The 18,359-nt window shown below is 37.4% G+C and overlaps 1 protein-coding gene across 1 annotated transcript in view; it reads left to right on the top strand.

Moving 5' to 3' along the window:
• The window catches only part of LOC121958923 (rho GTPase-activating protein 44-like), a 92,214-nt gene that overhangs the window by 39,112 nt on the left and 34,743 nt on the right, over positions 1-18,359 (top strand). The window contains 5 exon segments of the mRNA XM_088069607.1: positions 13,107-13,146; positions 13,626-13,745; positions 14,764-14,840; positions 15,745-15,856; positions 16,706-16,782. Of these exon segments, the coding sequence (XP_087925733.1) occupies positions 13,107-13,146; positions 13,626-13,745; positions 14,764-14,840; positions 15,745-15,856; positions 16,706-16,782 (426 nt within the window).

The following is an 18,359-nucleotide window of genomic DNA, read 5'->3' as shown; positions in this document are numbered from 1 at the left end:
TGGACACCAGAATCCAGGTGGTCTGTTGTGAAAAAAGAAAAAAATGTCTGTCTAAGTGCTGGAGAGGATCCCCGAAAAAGAAAGATTTACTTCTGAGACAGAGGAGAACATTTTAGTGCTGAATAATTTGGTCTAAAATAAGCTTGCACAGAACACATTTCAGTAATAAACACCAATTCCTCAGACAGTTTTCTTTGTCAGATGCAGCAAATTGTATTTTGATTATATTTTATTATAAGATAAAGAAATCCATCTGCGGGGAGAGTGATAGTGCCAAAACAAGAAGGCAAAATGTAATTTAAACCTTGTTAAAATGTGTTTTACATCAAAAAGATTTTTACTGTTTATCTTTAACATCCAACTAAAATTCAACTTTTTTTTCTGCTACAGCAATCTGATCTACATGTACTTTATAATTCGGATGTGCCGTGGTATTTATTTATTTTTTGGGGAAAAAAAAAGAAAAAAGCAGAGGCATGTTGGTTGGTACTATGTATTGTTTATATTATTACTATTTTCATTATCATTACCATTATTAATACTATTTTTATTCATTTATCTTATTTTCTTCTTCTTCTTCTTCTTCTTCTTCTTCTTATTCTTATTCTTATTCTTATTATTATTATTAGTGTTTTTGTAATTAATTTTTATTTATTTTTAATTATTATTGTTATTATTATTTTTCTTTCACTTTTTTTGTTGATTACTATTCATTTTTATTACTTGTTTCTGTTCGGATGTTGTCTTGGACCCCAGGAAGACTAATACTTTATAATAAACCATAAACATTACTGATCATAAAGTCAGCACACTGATCACTGATGGTGCACGCTGAAGTTTCTCATCAAGCATAGTTTTTGAGCATGCAGGACTTTTGAGGTTATTTGGAGAATATTCTGGAGTAACTCTCATTGTTCTGGATCGTTGCAATAATAAGATACGTACATTTGCATAAAGCAATCATATCTGTCCACTCCCATATTGATAAGAGTGCAAGAAACTTAAAAATAACCCTCAAAGGTACATTTCAGTTAATTTGCAACTAAATGCGATTAAATACTTGAATCGACTGACAGCTGTAGTGTAGATACTCTCTGTAGTGCACCGTGGTGAGCCTGCATTTCACTTGTGTTTTGTTGTTCAGTTTTACCAACAGTTGAGTTCTTCTCAGTGACAGGCTGCAGCTTTTATACTCATCTTTGTGTTCGCTGAAAGCTAGTCAGCCTCCTTACGCTGTTTTATATTCAGCGCTGATCAATTTGCCGAAAATAGAGCAATCTATAAATAAGAAATGGTTGAAGAAAGCCGTTTTTCTTTTTTCTTTCATGTGCAGAGGCAGAAACACTTGACGAGTTTGTCGCCGTTATATGCGCCTCAGATTTACATTTACATTTCTCTTGAAAAGCTCGGTGATGATTTCTCCTCACAGTCGCTGAGAGCTGGTGACCTTGAAACTGAAAGAAGATGTGTGTGTGTGTGTGTGTGTGTGTGTGTGTGTGTGTGTGTATTGATGCAAACAGCGACAGAGGAAGATACAGATCTCATCTTGTGACAAATGAAAGCTCGGCCACCGGCGTCGCACCTCAGGCTGCCGTTTTCCAGGAATGACTCCACTTTACTCCACAGCTTCATTCATCTTCGCGCGTCGCCTCCACTTCGACGTTTGATGCATCCATCCGCTCTGTCGCTGCAACACTTGGCTGCCATGGCAACCCCCACCCCCCCACCCCCCTCAGGTAGTGGCATGCTGGGTAATCTGACTTCACCTGGAACATTTCTCCTGGGGGATTTTTCTGTCCTTGAACCTTTTTTTTCCTCATCATGTACCGATTTTCCCTCTTCAGATGGACTGAACTACACGTTGAGTATATAAGACCTTCTCAGATCTGAGCCCACAGATTGGAATAATAGAGTCAAAGTGCGTTACATCCTTCCTGAGCAGCGACATTACAAGATATAAAAGACTGATTGTGCCTCTCCAGACGGTCTGGGTTAAATGACGGCTCTGCAGACGTATAATAAATATATTAGAGCGGACAAAAATAATGGCTTCCTCTGCTGTCGTTCAGACAAACCCATCAATGCTGCTGTATTGATCGGAGCTCATGGCAGACAGGTGGGCAGACAAAATAACGGTGGAATTGAATAGTTTGAGTAACAGCTGTGACATCTCAGAGGTCTCAGAGGTTTTGTTATGCTCCTGCACTCGTGATAGGCGAGGCCGGAGGCTTTTGTGTTTTTTGGTTTGTTCGTTCTATTGTTGCAAAAGCGAAATCTCAGGAACACTTTGAGGAAATTTTGTCACATTTTGCACAAACGTCCACTTTTACTCAAGGATGTAATAATTACAGTGTGATGATCATAGGTCAAAGGTCAAGGTCAGAGGCAAAGAGTTCAGTGCTCGGTGTCAGATATTCTCTGAGATTACATTTAGGAGAAAAAACAAGTGTATTAACATCAGGACTTTTACAGAGGGAAATGAGGTTTGTGTCAACGATGGTTTGTTATCATTAGACTTAGTTAACTTGACATTCTCTTTTTTTAGGACGTAAAGCTGCTGAATGCACACTATGTACATGATCTAACTGAATAGACCCATTGTAACTTCATATTCTGATTGCTGGCTGGAGACTAAAATCCTCTGTAGTTTTTCAGTAATCTTTCTGCCAAACAAACACACTGAACTGAAAACAGAGCCTCTTTGGCTAATAACCCAATAATGTAACATCCAAACTATGATGCAACTTAGGGAGTAACCCTGATTTGCTCCACTGTGCAGCGCTGAGCTCTCATCTCCCTGACGAACTTCATCCGTCACCACTGGGATCGTTCTTCCCATGAAATGTTGAAGCCGGTTTGTTTCATTCATTAGATGAAACTTGAGTGTTAAGCCGCCTGAAGGTGACAGGAGAACAACGGCTGCACGTTATTGCTGCTGCGCTGATCTGAATGAGAGAAGCAATGCTGTTAAAAAAACAGTAATGGAAATATTTATTAGAGAAATCAGCTGGAAAATGTGTGAAATGGTGTTCGAATGAACGTGTTGATGGCGCCATTTCTGTTTTTATTGTTTTTATTGTGAATGTCTCTGCCAGATTATTTCAAGGCCCCGCTTCAGTAACACCTCGAGGGGACAGATTTTAATATGATGCAGGGAGAGATTTGTTGTAATTAAAGCTGCTCTAAAATGAGCACAACAATGGGACATCATAAAAACGCTTTAACAAACGCAACAGCCACGTAGAGGCTGAGGCTGTGTTTGACCTCTGACCTTTCAGGGGTCACTGAAATACATTTATTTCACAGGTCAACCTTCTTACATGATGTACAGCAACAGACTTTGTGCTTCAGAGCTAATCGTGAAGGTCAAATCAGCTGCTGCTGGCACAGAAGTGCAGACATTTCTCATAAAATAAAGATATTTTTGATACAGATTGATTCAATAACTCTATTACTTTTATAACTTCCACTTTTGACCTTGTTAATTTTCCAGTTTTCCCCACTGAAAGATTTCTGCTCAGCTTCGCTTTTCTGTTCAGACTCTTATACGTGTTTATTTATTAATATTTTCAAGACCACAAATGATTCATGAGTGCTGACCTGTAGTTTTTACTCGAATAATGAATAATAACACAACTAAACAGGTGTTTGATTTTTAAAAAAAGATTTTTTTCAGTGTAGCGGTAATGCACTCTGTCACAGTGTTTGTTTTTTAGCGGTTATGTTAACACTTTTAGAGCTAAAAAGCTGCATGAAAAAAAAAACCATGGATCCCTAAAAAATACCCACGTTTAATGCCTGAAAAACTGCAGGAAAAACAACGACTTGTTAACCCTTTGAAACCTGAGCAAATAAATTCCAAGACTGTGAGCAACTCAACAAGAAAAAAACCCCAAAGTGGCAAGAATTCAGTAAAAAGTTACAAGAAAATTACCTGAAAAATCGGAAAAAAAACCCCAAAACCTAAAACAAACATTTTTTTGCATTTTGCAGGACATTTTTTTCCCAAATTGCTGATTACCTTCCCCTCCCTTTAAAAAAAAATGAAATCAAACAAATTACCTCACGTTTCATAAGTTTAAAAGCTTGTGAAAGACAACCAGTTTTGTTGTTTGTTAGAGGTCTGCAGTGATCTGCAGCTCATCACATCAGCCAGCTCTTCTGCCCCCAAAAAACAAAGCTTAAATATTATGTAACTCTTTGAAACACACAAATGTGACGTATATGTGATTTGCAGAAGCGTACAAGGTCAACATTTTATTTACAGGGTTTAACTTTAAACAGTACAGGTTTGACTAATAAAGCGTGCATCTTCATGAAGTCAGCGCACAGATAATAATTTCCCTGCAGTAACCAAATGTGACTGCGTGCGGTCCTCAGGGATCACTGCCAGGCCTGCAGTCTTTCTGCACCAGTGTCTGAACGGAGCAAGTACCAGTCTGAACCTTTTTTTTTAGAAAAGATTTCTGGTCTTCTGCCAAAAGTTCTGGACCTGAGAAAAAGACCAAAACAAAGAAAGCTGAGTCATTTCACGAGAAGAACAATCTGAAGTCACCTTCTGTCGCTCCAGCTCCATTTCTAAATCTCTCAAAAGACAGATCCCTGTTCTAAACCCTTTTTACACATGTTATCTTCAGTCGTCGTCTCTCCTGCTGCTTCTGTGTTCTTCATCACTGCCTCTCCCTCACCACCACCACCGCTGCTGCCTCCTCTCTCTCTTCTCTCTGTGCCAGTGGGAATCCCGAGTGTGACGACAGAAGCTGATGCTGCAGCAAAGTCCTGACTCTGCTGCTGAGGCTTTGATTCGGGACGCTGTTAGTGCCCTTGATGTGTCAAACAATTAACAAAAAGCTGCAGAGAGAGAGAGAGAGAGAGCAAGTGGGGAAAGATGGAGAAGCCTCAAATTATATTCTAGATCTAATCCTTTCCCCTCTTTTCTGAGGCGATGACGCTGAGTGTCTTGCAAGCGTTTGCTTGCTTTGATTTCAGTCTTTTTCCCCCCAAAATATGAACCATGTGTTCAGCCTCTCCCTTCCTCAGCTGCGACCTCCAGTCATGCTGCGTTACGAGGACCAAATCCCCCGAGTGGAAACGTCAGCACAACATTAACAGCTGACCTTCTCCTCTCCTCACACGTGCAGATATGCAAAGACTCGGGGAAATGTTGCCGGCGTGCATGTTTAATTTTAAAAAAAGAAACATTTTGCAGGCACACTTAGGTCGGCAAGCTTTAGTCAGAGATGTTTATGACTTCAAATGCATATTTCACTTGTTTTCTTATTCAGATTTTCTGTTTTTGCATCATCTGCGCACTCTATTTTGACATTTTCTCATGTAAACAACATCTGCAGAGAGTCTGACAGAAATGGCTTTACTCTGTGATTACATACAGCTGCTTTTAAAACAGCGCCACAGCCACATTTCTGCATCCAGCAGCTCTGCAGGTGCATTATGCTGCAGCTTTAAAACACAGTTAATATTACATTCATTTCCCTCAGGGAGACGTGTAACCAAACTATTATCGAATCTTGCCTCCTGCTGGTAATTGAAGACATGACAGTTCAGACTTAAGACATTTGAATCATCTGCTGTCTGTGCAGGTGATATTATGCTCTATTCTGCACTTGCAAAATTAACACATCCAGGACTGTGAGGCAAAGAAGAATTTATTATTGACTGGTTAAAAAAAACTCACTTAAGCAGGTGACAGCAGTTTGTTTTGCTTTTCTTAAAGCCTTGTTTTTATCATGTCCTGCATGGAGAGAGATGAAGTGTGTGTGTGTGTGTGTGTGTGTGTGTGTGTGTGTGTGTGTGTGTGTGTGTGTGTGTGTGTGTGTGTGTGTGTGTGTGTGTGTGTGTGTGTGTGTGTGTGTGTGTGTGTGTGTGTGTGTGTGTGTGTAAATAACAGTCATACTATAGAATGTCATCCGAGAAAGGCATAACAATTTCATAGCATGTCAGTGGTTGCTAATTGTTTGCTGTTACTGTATTTCTATTTCATAATTTAATATACTGGTGCTGGTACGTATTTCTTCTTGCTATAATCCTCCATGTTGGCATCAGAGCGACTGCAGTGAACCGCAGTTTCCTTTCCGAGGATCAGTTAAGTATTTCTGAATCTGATTCGTTTCCTGATGTTGTCCAAAATACCATTAAAAAAATTGTAGAATAGCACGTCATCCATACTATAGCATGCCAAACTTCCATACTCAGCACCACCGCTGCTCACACACATCGTTTTTAAGACGCCACTATGGGGTGAAGGTGTGGATTTTTAAATTGTCTTATTAAAAAACAAAACAACACATAAGCAGGTGACAGCCGTTTGTTTTGCTTGTGTTAAAGCCTTGTGTTTGTCACATCATGCCTGGAAAGAGATGAGGTGTGTGTGTGTGTGTGTGTGTGTGTGTGTGTGTGTGTGTGTGTGTGTGTGTGTGTGTGTGTGTGTGTGTGTGTGTGTGTGCGTGTGTGCGCGCATTTGTGTTTGTTTACCTGCGTGCAATCTAAACAACTGTCACAAAGGAAAAGAAATGCATTGTCAGCGTGCACCTTGCTTCTGAGTGTGTGAAAGAGCAGCGCTGGCGTTGCCTAATTGCAAACCTGCTCATTAGTGTGTGTTTGTGTGTGTGTCTGTGTGTGTCTCCAGTAGTTGAATCCACTGAGCCAGTTAATCTTGCTCCCATGTCCTTGTTGTCAGAGAGGAAATGAATCTGGAGACTGTCAGTGATTTACTTCAATCCTCAGAGAGAGAGAGAGAGAGAAATCCTGGATTTGTACACAGTGTGTCAGAAATAAATTAGGTTAAATCAACATACAGAGGGAGAGTCGTGTGGCTGAGCTAACAGAAACACTGTCATTCTGCTAAAGCCATACACACTCTGACAAAGCCACGCAGACGTTATTAAATCCTCCTCTATCACTCTAATGCACCTATATGTGCACAAGTGGCTCTTTGATGTCAGTCTGCCCGCCTCTTTAGTTCAAAATGAAATATCTCATTAACTATTTGATGGATTGACATGAAATTTTGTGCAGACATTTATTTTCCCCACAGGATAAATGCTACTGACTTTGGGGATCCTCTGACTTTTTTTTTCAGCACCACCATGAGCTTCACATTTGTGTTTTTTAGTCAAATGTCTCAACAGCTATTGGATGGATTGACATGAAATTTAGGCCTGAGGCATGTTTCCTTCAGAATAGATTAATGCTGATTAATGCTAAATACATTTTCCCTCTGAGTTTTTGTATCTATTGTAGCTTTTATAGATACAAAAACTCTGTCACTGTTATCAGGTTTCTATGAGTAAATACGGGCAAAACTAATGGCATTCTCATCAGCCTGCACTTTGAGTTTTGTCAGCGAGATGAACTAAAGTAAATATTAACTTAAACTGATCAGCGTTTCGCTCAAAGCACCACTGCTTAGGTGCTGCCTCACAGAGCTGATGCATTGCTGCAGTCCTTTTTTTTTAGTTTAACATTTATTTAAGCAGGAAAGGCTCACTTAGAATATAAATTTGCTCTTTTGCTGCAACATTTAGCTCTATAACTCGCTCCGTCAGGGTCCAAAAAAATCTCCCCACCCGTTGGTGTTCAGTTTTTGTGCTATGCTGAATTTGGCATGAGGCTTGTAGCGATTGGGAATCTTCACTTGTTTAAGACTAGGGGTCAGCCTAGTCAGGATACTCTCTTGGAAAATAACAAACTCCAACATAAAACTTTGTTTAAATGCCTTTAGCAAATGTTTCATCTAAACTGAATTTTTCAACATCATATACAGCAAGTTCCCAGCATTTTTTTTAAGTCAATTGAATAAATAAAAATATCTCCCTGAGGTTTTACAAAGTAAAAGTTCCTCGCATTGCTGACACTCTCTTTGTACATTAAAATAAAATGCTGATATAGATAATCGGCAAAATGCCAACTATTGGCCCGGTAATCAGCCAGGCCGATGATCTATCGACCCCTAATCCTAAACAAGATTGGCTTTTGAGAAACGGAAAAATGTGCAACACAGAATATCTCAATTTACATGCTGTAGCTAAATTTGCTTTTTTAGGGGCTGAAACTTTTTCTTTTGCATCTGTTTAAAAGTTATTGTGAAGTCAGCAAGAGTTTTTAACATGCTCTATGAACTTCATATGCCTGAGGGCTTATTGCATACACACAAATATCCTGTTTTTTACAGCATGAGTTACACATTGGCCTGAGGCAAAAAAAACTGTAGCAAAAAGGTCACAATTCTGATAGTCGCAGTAAAGCCATAAACTGAAATACCTAATTCACAGGCTCATAATGAAGATGGTTATAGGTGTTTGTGAGTGTTACTTTGTGTTTAAAAGATCCGAATCAAACCACAGTCTTCTGTGTCTTATGTTTTATATCCTTTTCATTATTGCAAACAGCTGTTTTTCTGCAGTCTGGGCTGCTGACAGAAGCGAAACTTTAACAGAAAAAAACAGTCCGTGACCGAGAGGGGTTAGTGGGTGATGAGCGAAATAGTGAAAGGACCAGATAGTCAGGTCTCATTCTTCAGGCCGTCCTCACGCCCTCTTTCTCCTCCTTCTGTCACTCCACTCTCTCCTCTGTCTCACTGTGACTCCTGCCTGAAGACAGGCGGTGTCCCTCCTGTGAACAGGGGGGATGATGTGGAAGAGAAAGCTGCAGATCAGCAGGACGAGACCCTTACGCAGGAGCAGGCCTCTGTAAGTCCGGAGTGAACCTCAGCGGCGTTTTTATTTCGGCTAAATTAGAGTAAAGTTTGTGACAGGATGCAGTCAGAGGGGATGTGCTGTCTGTGTTTTTAAGGAGGTGAGGTCGACTTCATTGGTTCAGTGTTGTCAGACAATTGAATTCTCAATTTCTGCGTCTTTAAAATGATCCATTAATAAGCTTTTGTGCTCCGACTACAGTGAGTTTTCAGTTATTGTGTCTGTACGTCATAGCATGTATGCAGCTGTCTTTGGTCTGCAAAAAAATATTTGCATCTGTACTTTTTTCTTTTGCAAGAATATTGATAACATATTATTTTTTAACTTAAGTTATTTATGTAATTTTATTTTTTTTACTGGAAGATTACACATGCTTTTAACAGTGATGGTGTCTTGTAATACTGGCATGACACTGAAATCAAAACTGACTAACTAACTAACTAATAAGCCTTTATGAATTGTATATTATAAGTTATTGTAACTAATGAATTTTAGTTCATTTAAACACTTAATATTACATTTTTGTAGTTTTATTTTTTTTCCCTGAGGAACAAATAGCAACTATTGAAAATGATCTTTAGTTGCATATTTAGACTCTAGATAACACTATCATTCAATTAAACTGAACTGTTTTTCTTATAATTAGTTTTAGATTATAGAATTCTTTGAGGAAATTATTAGGAAATTGGAGGCCTATAAAATAAAGATTATTTTAGAGGTTAACTTGTACAAAACTAAAGAATACTTTGCACATAGGTTTCAACACAGGAGACGGATGAGTACAGGACACAGTTGGTCTAGTTGCCAAAATGTTGTCAAACTTTCATCAGAGGGATTTTCCAAATAAATTTAAGTGGTTTCCGATTTAGTGTCTCTCAGATGGGCATATGCATACCCAGGCGTACTTTGTACAGAGTGCATCAGATTTTTTCCAATGTTATTTTAAAAATATATCTGTCCTGCATAATTCCTGAAATTATAATATATCACTTAATTGTCAGTGCAACTTATCAAAAAGACGCAGTTCAATGTCATTTTTGTCTTTTTGCATAATGTGAAATAATCGGTGTGCCATAAATTTGAATGATTCATTTTAAACATCTGAAATGTTGAGTTTCAGTGTTTTTCTTTTTAAAAGGTTGTTGTTTAGTAAATCAGACTCTGGTGGTGCCGCACTGTGTTGTATCTCTTTATATAAGCTTGTTTTTCTCTGGTCAGGGGATACTTGGCTGAAAAATGTTCTTGTTATTGTAAAAAGTTTGAGAACCACTGCTCTGATTGACCTATAAAGTATTAGTAGAATTTAATAACCATTAAAAAAAATATTAGTTTCAACGTCATCACTGAGTTTCAGTTTAGACCCGTGTGACCACAAATTCCTCTACTTGTTTAACACAACTTTGTATCTGTCGGGCTGAAAAACGTCACCTAACGTCATTCACATTCACCTTTTCATAAATTCTATTTTAAAGGCTTTTTGTTTGCATAGACAATAAAACATGCAGAGATTAAGTGGACTGCATCTGTGTGCGCGGTCAAACGATATAGTGTAGGTTAACATACTGCAGGCTGAGGAGATTGTAGCTGTTGGGTGTGAGCATAACTAGTTATAAATCACTGTACAGCAGTGAGGAAATGTAACTAATGCACTCAAGTGCTGCACATAAAGAAGTGATTCACTCCTGGAAAGATGTTTTTTTTATATAAAACTACCTCCTCAACTGTTAGTGAGGAAGCTGACATGATAAAGATTAATGCTGCAACAATCAGATTAATCAGTTATTTAATCAGCAGGAAATTAATCTAAAATATTTTTGAAAAATATTGTTTTCAGCTTCTTAAATGTGCAGATTTTAATATTTGAATATCTTCGAGTCTTTGGCTGTCAGTTAAATAAAATAAGCAATATAAATACATCGCCCCAGGCTGTTGAAAAATATAACAAGCAGTTTTGAAATTACATCTAGCATTTTTCACGATTAGTGAAATTTTATTGACAAAGCCATCTACTTAATAATCATCAGATTAATAGAAAATTAAAATAGTCATTGGTTGCATCCAGAAGAAAAAGAATTAGATTGATTATTTTATTTAGTTTTATTTTTTGGTGACTTGTGTTTATTTGTTTGTTTGTTTATTTACCATTGGTGATTTAAGGAATGAAAACTCATTTATTACACTTAATATGTATATAATTATATAAGTATACGCTCTTTTAATGATATTCAAATTCTGTAGCATTTGCCATTTTTTGGTGTTTCTTGTGACGGTAACCCATCTGGCTCATTGCAAAAATGGCTTGGCATGGCTTTCTCTACTTTGCTGGTTGCCTTATAGTCATACAATCTAGGTATTTCTTTCCCTCTACATATTTTATTTTATTTTATTTTATTTTGTTTTGTTTTATTTTGTTTTTTCCTCTGAATCTCCTTGTTTAATGTCCTGAGGGAATTTTCTGTATTTATTATAGTTTTTCTTCTGTAAATATTTGAAATTATTAATGAAATTAGCCGAAGTTGATAAAGATATTTAAAAAAAAATGGCCTGTACTGAAACAGAAGACTTGATAAAGTGCACTGAATCAGACGACTCATTTCTCTTTTCTTGTAGAGTTTGCCTTTTGTATCTTGATGTTCTGCCCGCCGTCACATCATCGCTGTATTTGCTGTATTTGTTCTCCAAATGCCACGACGCTGCAGGCAACAGTTTCCTCCAGAGAACGTCTTGTACTTCATTATTAACCTTTAGCTCCCCGAAGCCTTGCATGTTGTAACGTCCGCATTGATTCAGGTCGAACTGTCGATCTCCATCGTTGTTTTCTCACCTCGCTCTCTGTTTTCTGGCTTTAAGGTCTGACTCGTAGTCGATATCGTGTTGTGTGTGGCCTGAAGGGACTGATGATCTAATAACTCAGAAAAAATGGAACAAAAATGTCTCTTTAAAAGCTGGAGTGGGCAAGATATTATTACACAGCAGATTGTTAAAGGATAAGTTTTATATTTTTGTTATCGTCAACAAATCCAAAAAGAAGACCAAAACAAAAAGTGAATATGTCCACTAACATGTATTGTGTGTGTATCATATATGTAGCATATTAGCATGCTGATATTAGCATTTTGGCTCAAAGCTCCTCTGTATCTATGATGCATTATTTTACACAGTCTAAGTGCAGCCTAACAGAGCCGCCAGCATGACTTTAGACTCTTGTTTCATCATAATTATTTAATTACATTGTGTGGAAATCAATCAACAAGCTTTCCTGTATTTTTATCTAATTAGAAGTAACAGCTTCATCATATTTAAGCAAGTAATTACATTACGTGGCAGTTATTATATTATCAGCTGACAGTTATCATTGTTCTGCACCACAGTGTAGAGTGGGATTATCTTTCATGGGGTGGATTTAACCTTAATCTGAATCTTAAATCTTGGGCGTATGCAGACTGTGTAGTGTTGACCGCTAAGGCGTTTAACTTTTATAACATTTGTGTTTGCACATTGTTACCATGAGTTAGGAACAGAGGAATATCTCATCTCCACCAGCCCTTTGCAGTTCCTCCGTCATGAGACAATTAGTTATTAAGCATCTTTTTGAGGTTTTGTGTCTTTTCTTGGTTGTTTTGTGGGCTTTTTTTTTAGATAATTTGGTGTCTGTTTTGGTTGCTTTGTGTCACTTTGACAGTTTTTGTAGTTAGTTTGTGGCTCTTTGAGGGTTGGTAATTTTGTGTCTCTGTGGTAATTTTGTTTCTTTTGGATGTTTTGTGTCTCTTTAAAGCATCTTTTTCCTCTTTCTTGTTGATTATTTTGTGTGTCTTTAAGGCTATTTTGTGTGTTTTCTCGGTCGTCTTATTTCTCTGAAATAATTTTGTGTCTTTTTTTGGATGTTTTGTGTCTCTTTGAGGGCATTTTTTTGTTTTTCTTGTTTTTTGAGGCATTTTTTCTCCTTTTTTGGTCGTTTTGTGTGTCTTTGAGGTTGGTTTCTGTCTCTTCTTAGTCGTCCTATTTCTCCAAAATAATCTGGTTTTTTTTTAAGATGTTTCATGTCTCTTTTAGGGATTTTTTTTGTCTCTTCTGGTTGTCTTGTGTGTCTTTAACACAAATTTTGGTTTTGTGTGTCTTGTCTTTGGGTGCTTGTGTCTGCGCTCGGTCGGCCCCTTCAGTACTCCATCTGTGGCTTGAGCTGCTTGAAACAGTTGAAATATAAACCTTCCTCTTTTAGCTCCAGGTTGCAACTGTAATATATTTTTCATTATGTGCTCAGAAATTCAGCAAATGATGTAATTACATTGATCGAGTACTGTGTGTGTTTGTTGCTCACTTCTAAGTTATGTAATTTAGCTGTTCTCCCTGCAGCCTAACAGCCTCCTTTTTTCTTTTTCTCTTCTCTTCCAGGGCTGAAAAAACAGAAGTATTAAGTGAAGACCTACTACAGGTACTAATCAATCAAGTGTGTGTATTTGTGTGTGTGTGCTGAGTGGTGTTTGCGGCCTCTCACGGGAAAAAAAAATCATCATCAGTGTAAAGTATTCAGTGTGCATGAAATGACTTTTTCAAATGGATTTCTGAGCTGCCTTCAGGAGACGTTAACGAGCGCTGAAATTGAAGCTCTTTTCGAGACAAAAGAATGAGCGTCCCCGCCGATTGACTCGGGGTGCAGCGCTGTAATTGATCTGATTAATGCCGCCCTCAGTGGCGGCGACATCGGTTCCACTGAGTTGGTTTAATAATGAAATGAGAGGCATTTAAGTGAGACAGGTAATGGTGTCATAGAAGTGTCCCCAGCTGAGAAGAAGCTTGTTTTGATGCCAGAATTAATTCTAACTCAAGGCTGTGAGTGTCTGCATGTGTGTAGCTGCCGATGGGGACGTTTGGAAACTGACATAATCGGTGCATTATCTTTTTATGTTCCAGGTGGAGAAACGTCTGGAGCTGGTCAAGCAGGTTTCTCACAGCACACACAAGAAGCTGACCGCCTGTCTGCAGGGCCAGCAGGGCGTGGACGTGGACAAGAAGTCTGTCAGGTCACCCTCGGTGAGAAGAAAACCAACAAAATATATTATTCAGGGTTCATAGAGTCATGACAAAACCTGGAAAAGTCATGGAATTTGCAAATGACAATTTCCAGGCTTGTAAAAGTTTTGGAATATGAAAAAAATACCGTGAAAATTTTTTGATAAAGTTATGGAATTTGGTTTCACAAACTTGTATAACGGCGTGATGTGTTCAAAGACTGTCCGAAATTGAGAATCCAATAATAATTTACTGACTGAGATAAATGGTGTGATTTTTGGTGAAATAAATGTTATAAAGAAAAAGAAAGATGAAAACTCTCACAACTCACACAATTTTTCCTTTAAAATCAATTATATACATATATCAGCATATTATATATATATCAGCAATTATATATATAAAATCAGCATATCAGCTTTTTTCTTTCAAAATTGCTAAAAAAAATTTAAAGAAAGAAAAAAATATGGCAAAAAAAGTAAAAAAAAGTAAACATGCCTTCTAAACCCATTTGGAAGGCATTTTTTATTTTAAATTCGCCCTTAACTTTTGTCTTTAAAAATAGCCAAAAAATACGAGATGAGAATGTATGGTATTGAAATTTTGCTGTAAATTAATGGAAAAGTCATGGACGTTTTCTGGTAAAATGTGTATGAACCCTGAATATTAATGCAATAATAATAATAATAATAATAACTGGGAAGTGTTAGTGGTAGTGAGTAGTAGGAGCAGATGATGCTGGTAGAGTAAAAGTGTGAACGACAAGCCTAATTACATTTGAAAAAAGCAGGTGCTTAATTACAAAATATCTCCTTCATCACAATTAGCAGCAAACAAACTCATCATATCAAACAGTCAGAGAGAACAAAAGGACCGATTTTCCTTCAGGTTTGTGTCTGTGTGTGAGCTGCAACACGTCTGTTTGTATTTATATGTGTGTTTCAGTTTGTGTGTGACTCATTTAATTTGTTTTTCCACCGCTGAATGACACATCGAGCCGACCGGCTGATTCATCGATTGTTTGTGTGTTTGTGTGCAGAAGAAGCTTCCACTAACAACATTAGCACAATGTATGGTGGAGGGGGCGGCTGTGCTCGGCGACGAGTCTCTACTCGGGTGAGTACTTAAAGTCACACACACACACACACACACACACACACACACACACACACACACACACACACACAGTCATTTAAGGGATCACTAATTATCTGTAATCACTGGCAGCATTTTATTTATTTATTCATTCATGTTAAGAAATGCAGTCAGATGAGGACAAACATTATCCTCTGCTCAGGGTCATGGAAAACCTGGAAAAGTCATTCCACAGTCACACGTTCCAGGCCTACAAAGTCATGGAATTGGTAAAAAAAAACAAAAACAAAATCACCAATTATCTGAAAATTCCCCCCCCCCCCCAAAAAAAAAGAAAAATTTGTTTTGTAATGTACTGTTAATGTTTAAAACATAAATTATAAGTTTTCTGTAAAATTTTCTTATTTTTTTAAATAATATTTATCAACCCTCCTGTCATCCCTCTCAGCTAATTTCCAGGTTGCTGTCTCATCAACTTTTATCATTTTTTTTGCCAAGTTGTAACATTGCCAAATATGTAACATTTTTAAAGTCCTTTGCAAACACAAAAACACGTGCAGATGAAACCATGTTTTCATGTTTTTATTTCAGATAACTGAAAGAAAAAATGCAGGAAAGCAAAATGTTATCGTGTTATTTGCACATGTTGATGTGAAGCTGTATTTCTGTCTGTTTACGCCCACCACTGCCGCGTTTCATTGTGTTACATCACCTTCCTGCATCAATTCGTACACCTCATGTATAGACATCACTGCTGTTTATTTCAGACTTTTGAGAGAAAGTACATAAATATCAGCAACTCAGAAAAAGAAATCATTGTATTATTGAGAAAAGACCTACATTTCACATTTTGAATGCTTCTGATCGTGTTTGATCGTCATCCCGACTGCTCGCTGATGTTTCTTGGTCCTGTTGTCTGCCGCAGGAAGATGCTGAAGCTCTGCGGCGAGACGCAGGACAAACTCGCTCACGAGCTCATCCTGTTCGAGCTCACCATCGAGAGGGACGTCGTCGAGCCGCTATACGACCTCGCAGAGGTACAGACACAACGCTCAGTGATGGACGGTGGCATTTAACAAACAAACTATAACGCTGATCAGAAAAAGACGCCAGACTGTTTTTTGTAATTCAAGATTTTGTATTTATTTTTTTAAAAAAAAATATTGAGGGGGACCCCCGACTGCAGCTTTTCAGGGCTGATACTCATTATTAGTAGTTATAGAGACCAATAAGAGATATTTGGGACTGATATGCCTTTACAATCCAAATTAAAATCTTTCTGTCAATATTTAGAGTTTGGAATACAGCAGCGACACAAAAGCTTTTTTTAAATTTCTTGAGCAAATGTTTAATCAAAACTAAAACCTTCAACATCAAATTCAGCAAGTTCCCAGCAACTTCTTTTACAAAGTCAATTGAAATTTAAATTAAAAAATGAATAAATAAAAATATCTCCCTGAGGTTTTACAAAGTAAAAATTCCTACCATGCTGACACTTTTTTCATTTTTAATTTAGTAATTTTATTGCTGATCATTAAAATAAAAAGCCAAAATGCCAAATATCGTCCCTGATAATCAGCCAAGCCGATAATCTGTTAACCTGCTACTTAAAACATTAAGGTAAAAGAGAGAAGAATAGTTGATTAGAGTCTCGTAATAATCTGTGAAACTTCTCAGACAATCATTCGCTGTAATTTCTCTGTTTAAAAGCATCTTTTATGTTCTGAAACAGGACGTACTGTACATGATTACTCTGTGAATTAGCCAGTAAACTAATCTTCATGAGAAACAGAGTTTTCCTACAACAGGTGCAAAGCGTGACAATACTGAGTCTGTTCCCTTTTTTCACGCCAGCAAACAGCAAACTCTCTGCTCCGTCCTCTCAGGTGGAAATCCCAAATATCCAGAAACAAAGGAAACATTTAGCGAAGCTGGTCTTGGACATGGACTCGGCGCGCACACGGTGAGTCTGTGTGAGAGAGAAACTTGGCTGTGAGGTGAGAAACTTCATCCCCTGTGAGCGGACTGGTGGCGACGCTTCCCACTGAATGTCGCTGGGATTTGATTGCATGCAGTCAAGTTGTAACCAAAGTGTCTGGAGTGTGAAAACTTTGCTTTCTGCCAGTTTTTCAGTGTTTTTTTTTTTTTTAAAGGATAAGGATGGTGATGTTAGGCTTTATATAGACAATACTCGTTAGTCGAATCGATTCAGTATCAGTTTTTGGATTTATTGACAATAGTAATAAGAAATTATAAACAGATTATGTCCCCAGAGAGTAATTTTTGTCCCTCTGCAACAGAGATAGCTGTGGCTGGAGGCGTTAAGTTTTCGAGTTGTCCACCAGTCAGCTCCAAACTCATGAAGGTGTTATCTCAAGGAGGGAATTTTAAATTTGGCACAAACGTTCACTTAGGTTTAACAGTATACTGGTCAAATTTTGGTTGTCAAAGGTCAGTGTCCCTGTGACCTTGTATTTGTGTCATTCTTGTAAACATGATATCTCAGCAACATGTGGATGGATTTTTTTAAAAATTTGGCACAAACGTCCATTTATATTCAACAATGATTTAATGAATTTTTAATGTTCAAAGGCTGAGCTGACTGTGGCCCTGTCCGCAGCCTTGTAACGCAACATCCTTTACATTTGGCACAAACATCCACTTTGACCTAGGGATGTTTACATTTTGGTGGTCATAGTTCAAAGGTCAAAGTCACTCTGACATGCTTCTGTATCATTCTCATGAAATCTCACAAGCACCCAGAGGGAATTTCTTCAACTTTGGCACAAACATCCACATGGACCTAATGATGAACTGATTTGATTTTTGTGTTAAAGGTCAAGGTCATTGTCACCTCATCTTTCTCGTGAACACAATATCTCGAGAGCACCTTTAGGTTGTTTTCTCAAATTTAACACAAACGTCCACAATTTAAAAGCTAGGGAAACTGTCAAGGGAGAAAATCTATATATATATATAAATATATAATAATAATATTTACATATTTACATTTATGTCACAGAATTATTATAATTTTTTGACACTTTTTCTAGGTAACATCCATTTAGTTTTGTGTTTTTTTACTAATTTTAGTTAAATAATTAAAAAGCTAGGGAAAAACGACAGTTATGATTATTTTAGTTTCAAATTTAAAATTCTGTAATAAAATTAGCATCTTTTTTAAAAAAAAATGTCCAGGTCATTTCTTTATTGTTGTTTTTGTTAACTTGTTAACTTTAACTTGTTATTTTTTGGGTCATTTATTCATTTTTCATTGCTTTTTTCCCATGTTTTGAAAAAAAAATTAATTTGCTCAGGTTTTAAAGGGTTAAGTAAATAACGCAGCTAATTCTTGATGAAAGAGTGTGTTATGGCTCAAACTTTCATCGTCTTTCATTGTTGAAAAGGTTGGTGTTTGTAAACTTTAGATTTCAGGTGTGAAAACCTCTTAGTGACTCTGAATTGTTGGAATCATCACGTCAGCGCGGATTTCTCTCTCGTCCAATCAGAAGCCGTTTTTCCGGATCCCTGAAACATGCC

Source organism: Plectropomus leopardus, chromosome 19, assembly GCF_026936395.1.
Source record: "Plectropomus leopardus strain MGB_pleo_1.0 chromosome 19, ASM2693639v1, whole genome shotgun sequence".
NCBI lineage: Eukaryota > Metazoa > Chordata > Actinopteri > Perciformes > Serranidae > Plectropomus > Plectropomus leopardus.
The sequence above is the reverse complement of the archived record's forward strand: the minus strand, read 5'-3'. Positions and strand labels throughout refer to the sequence as shown.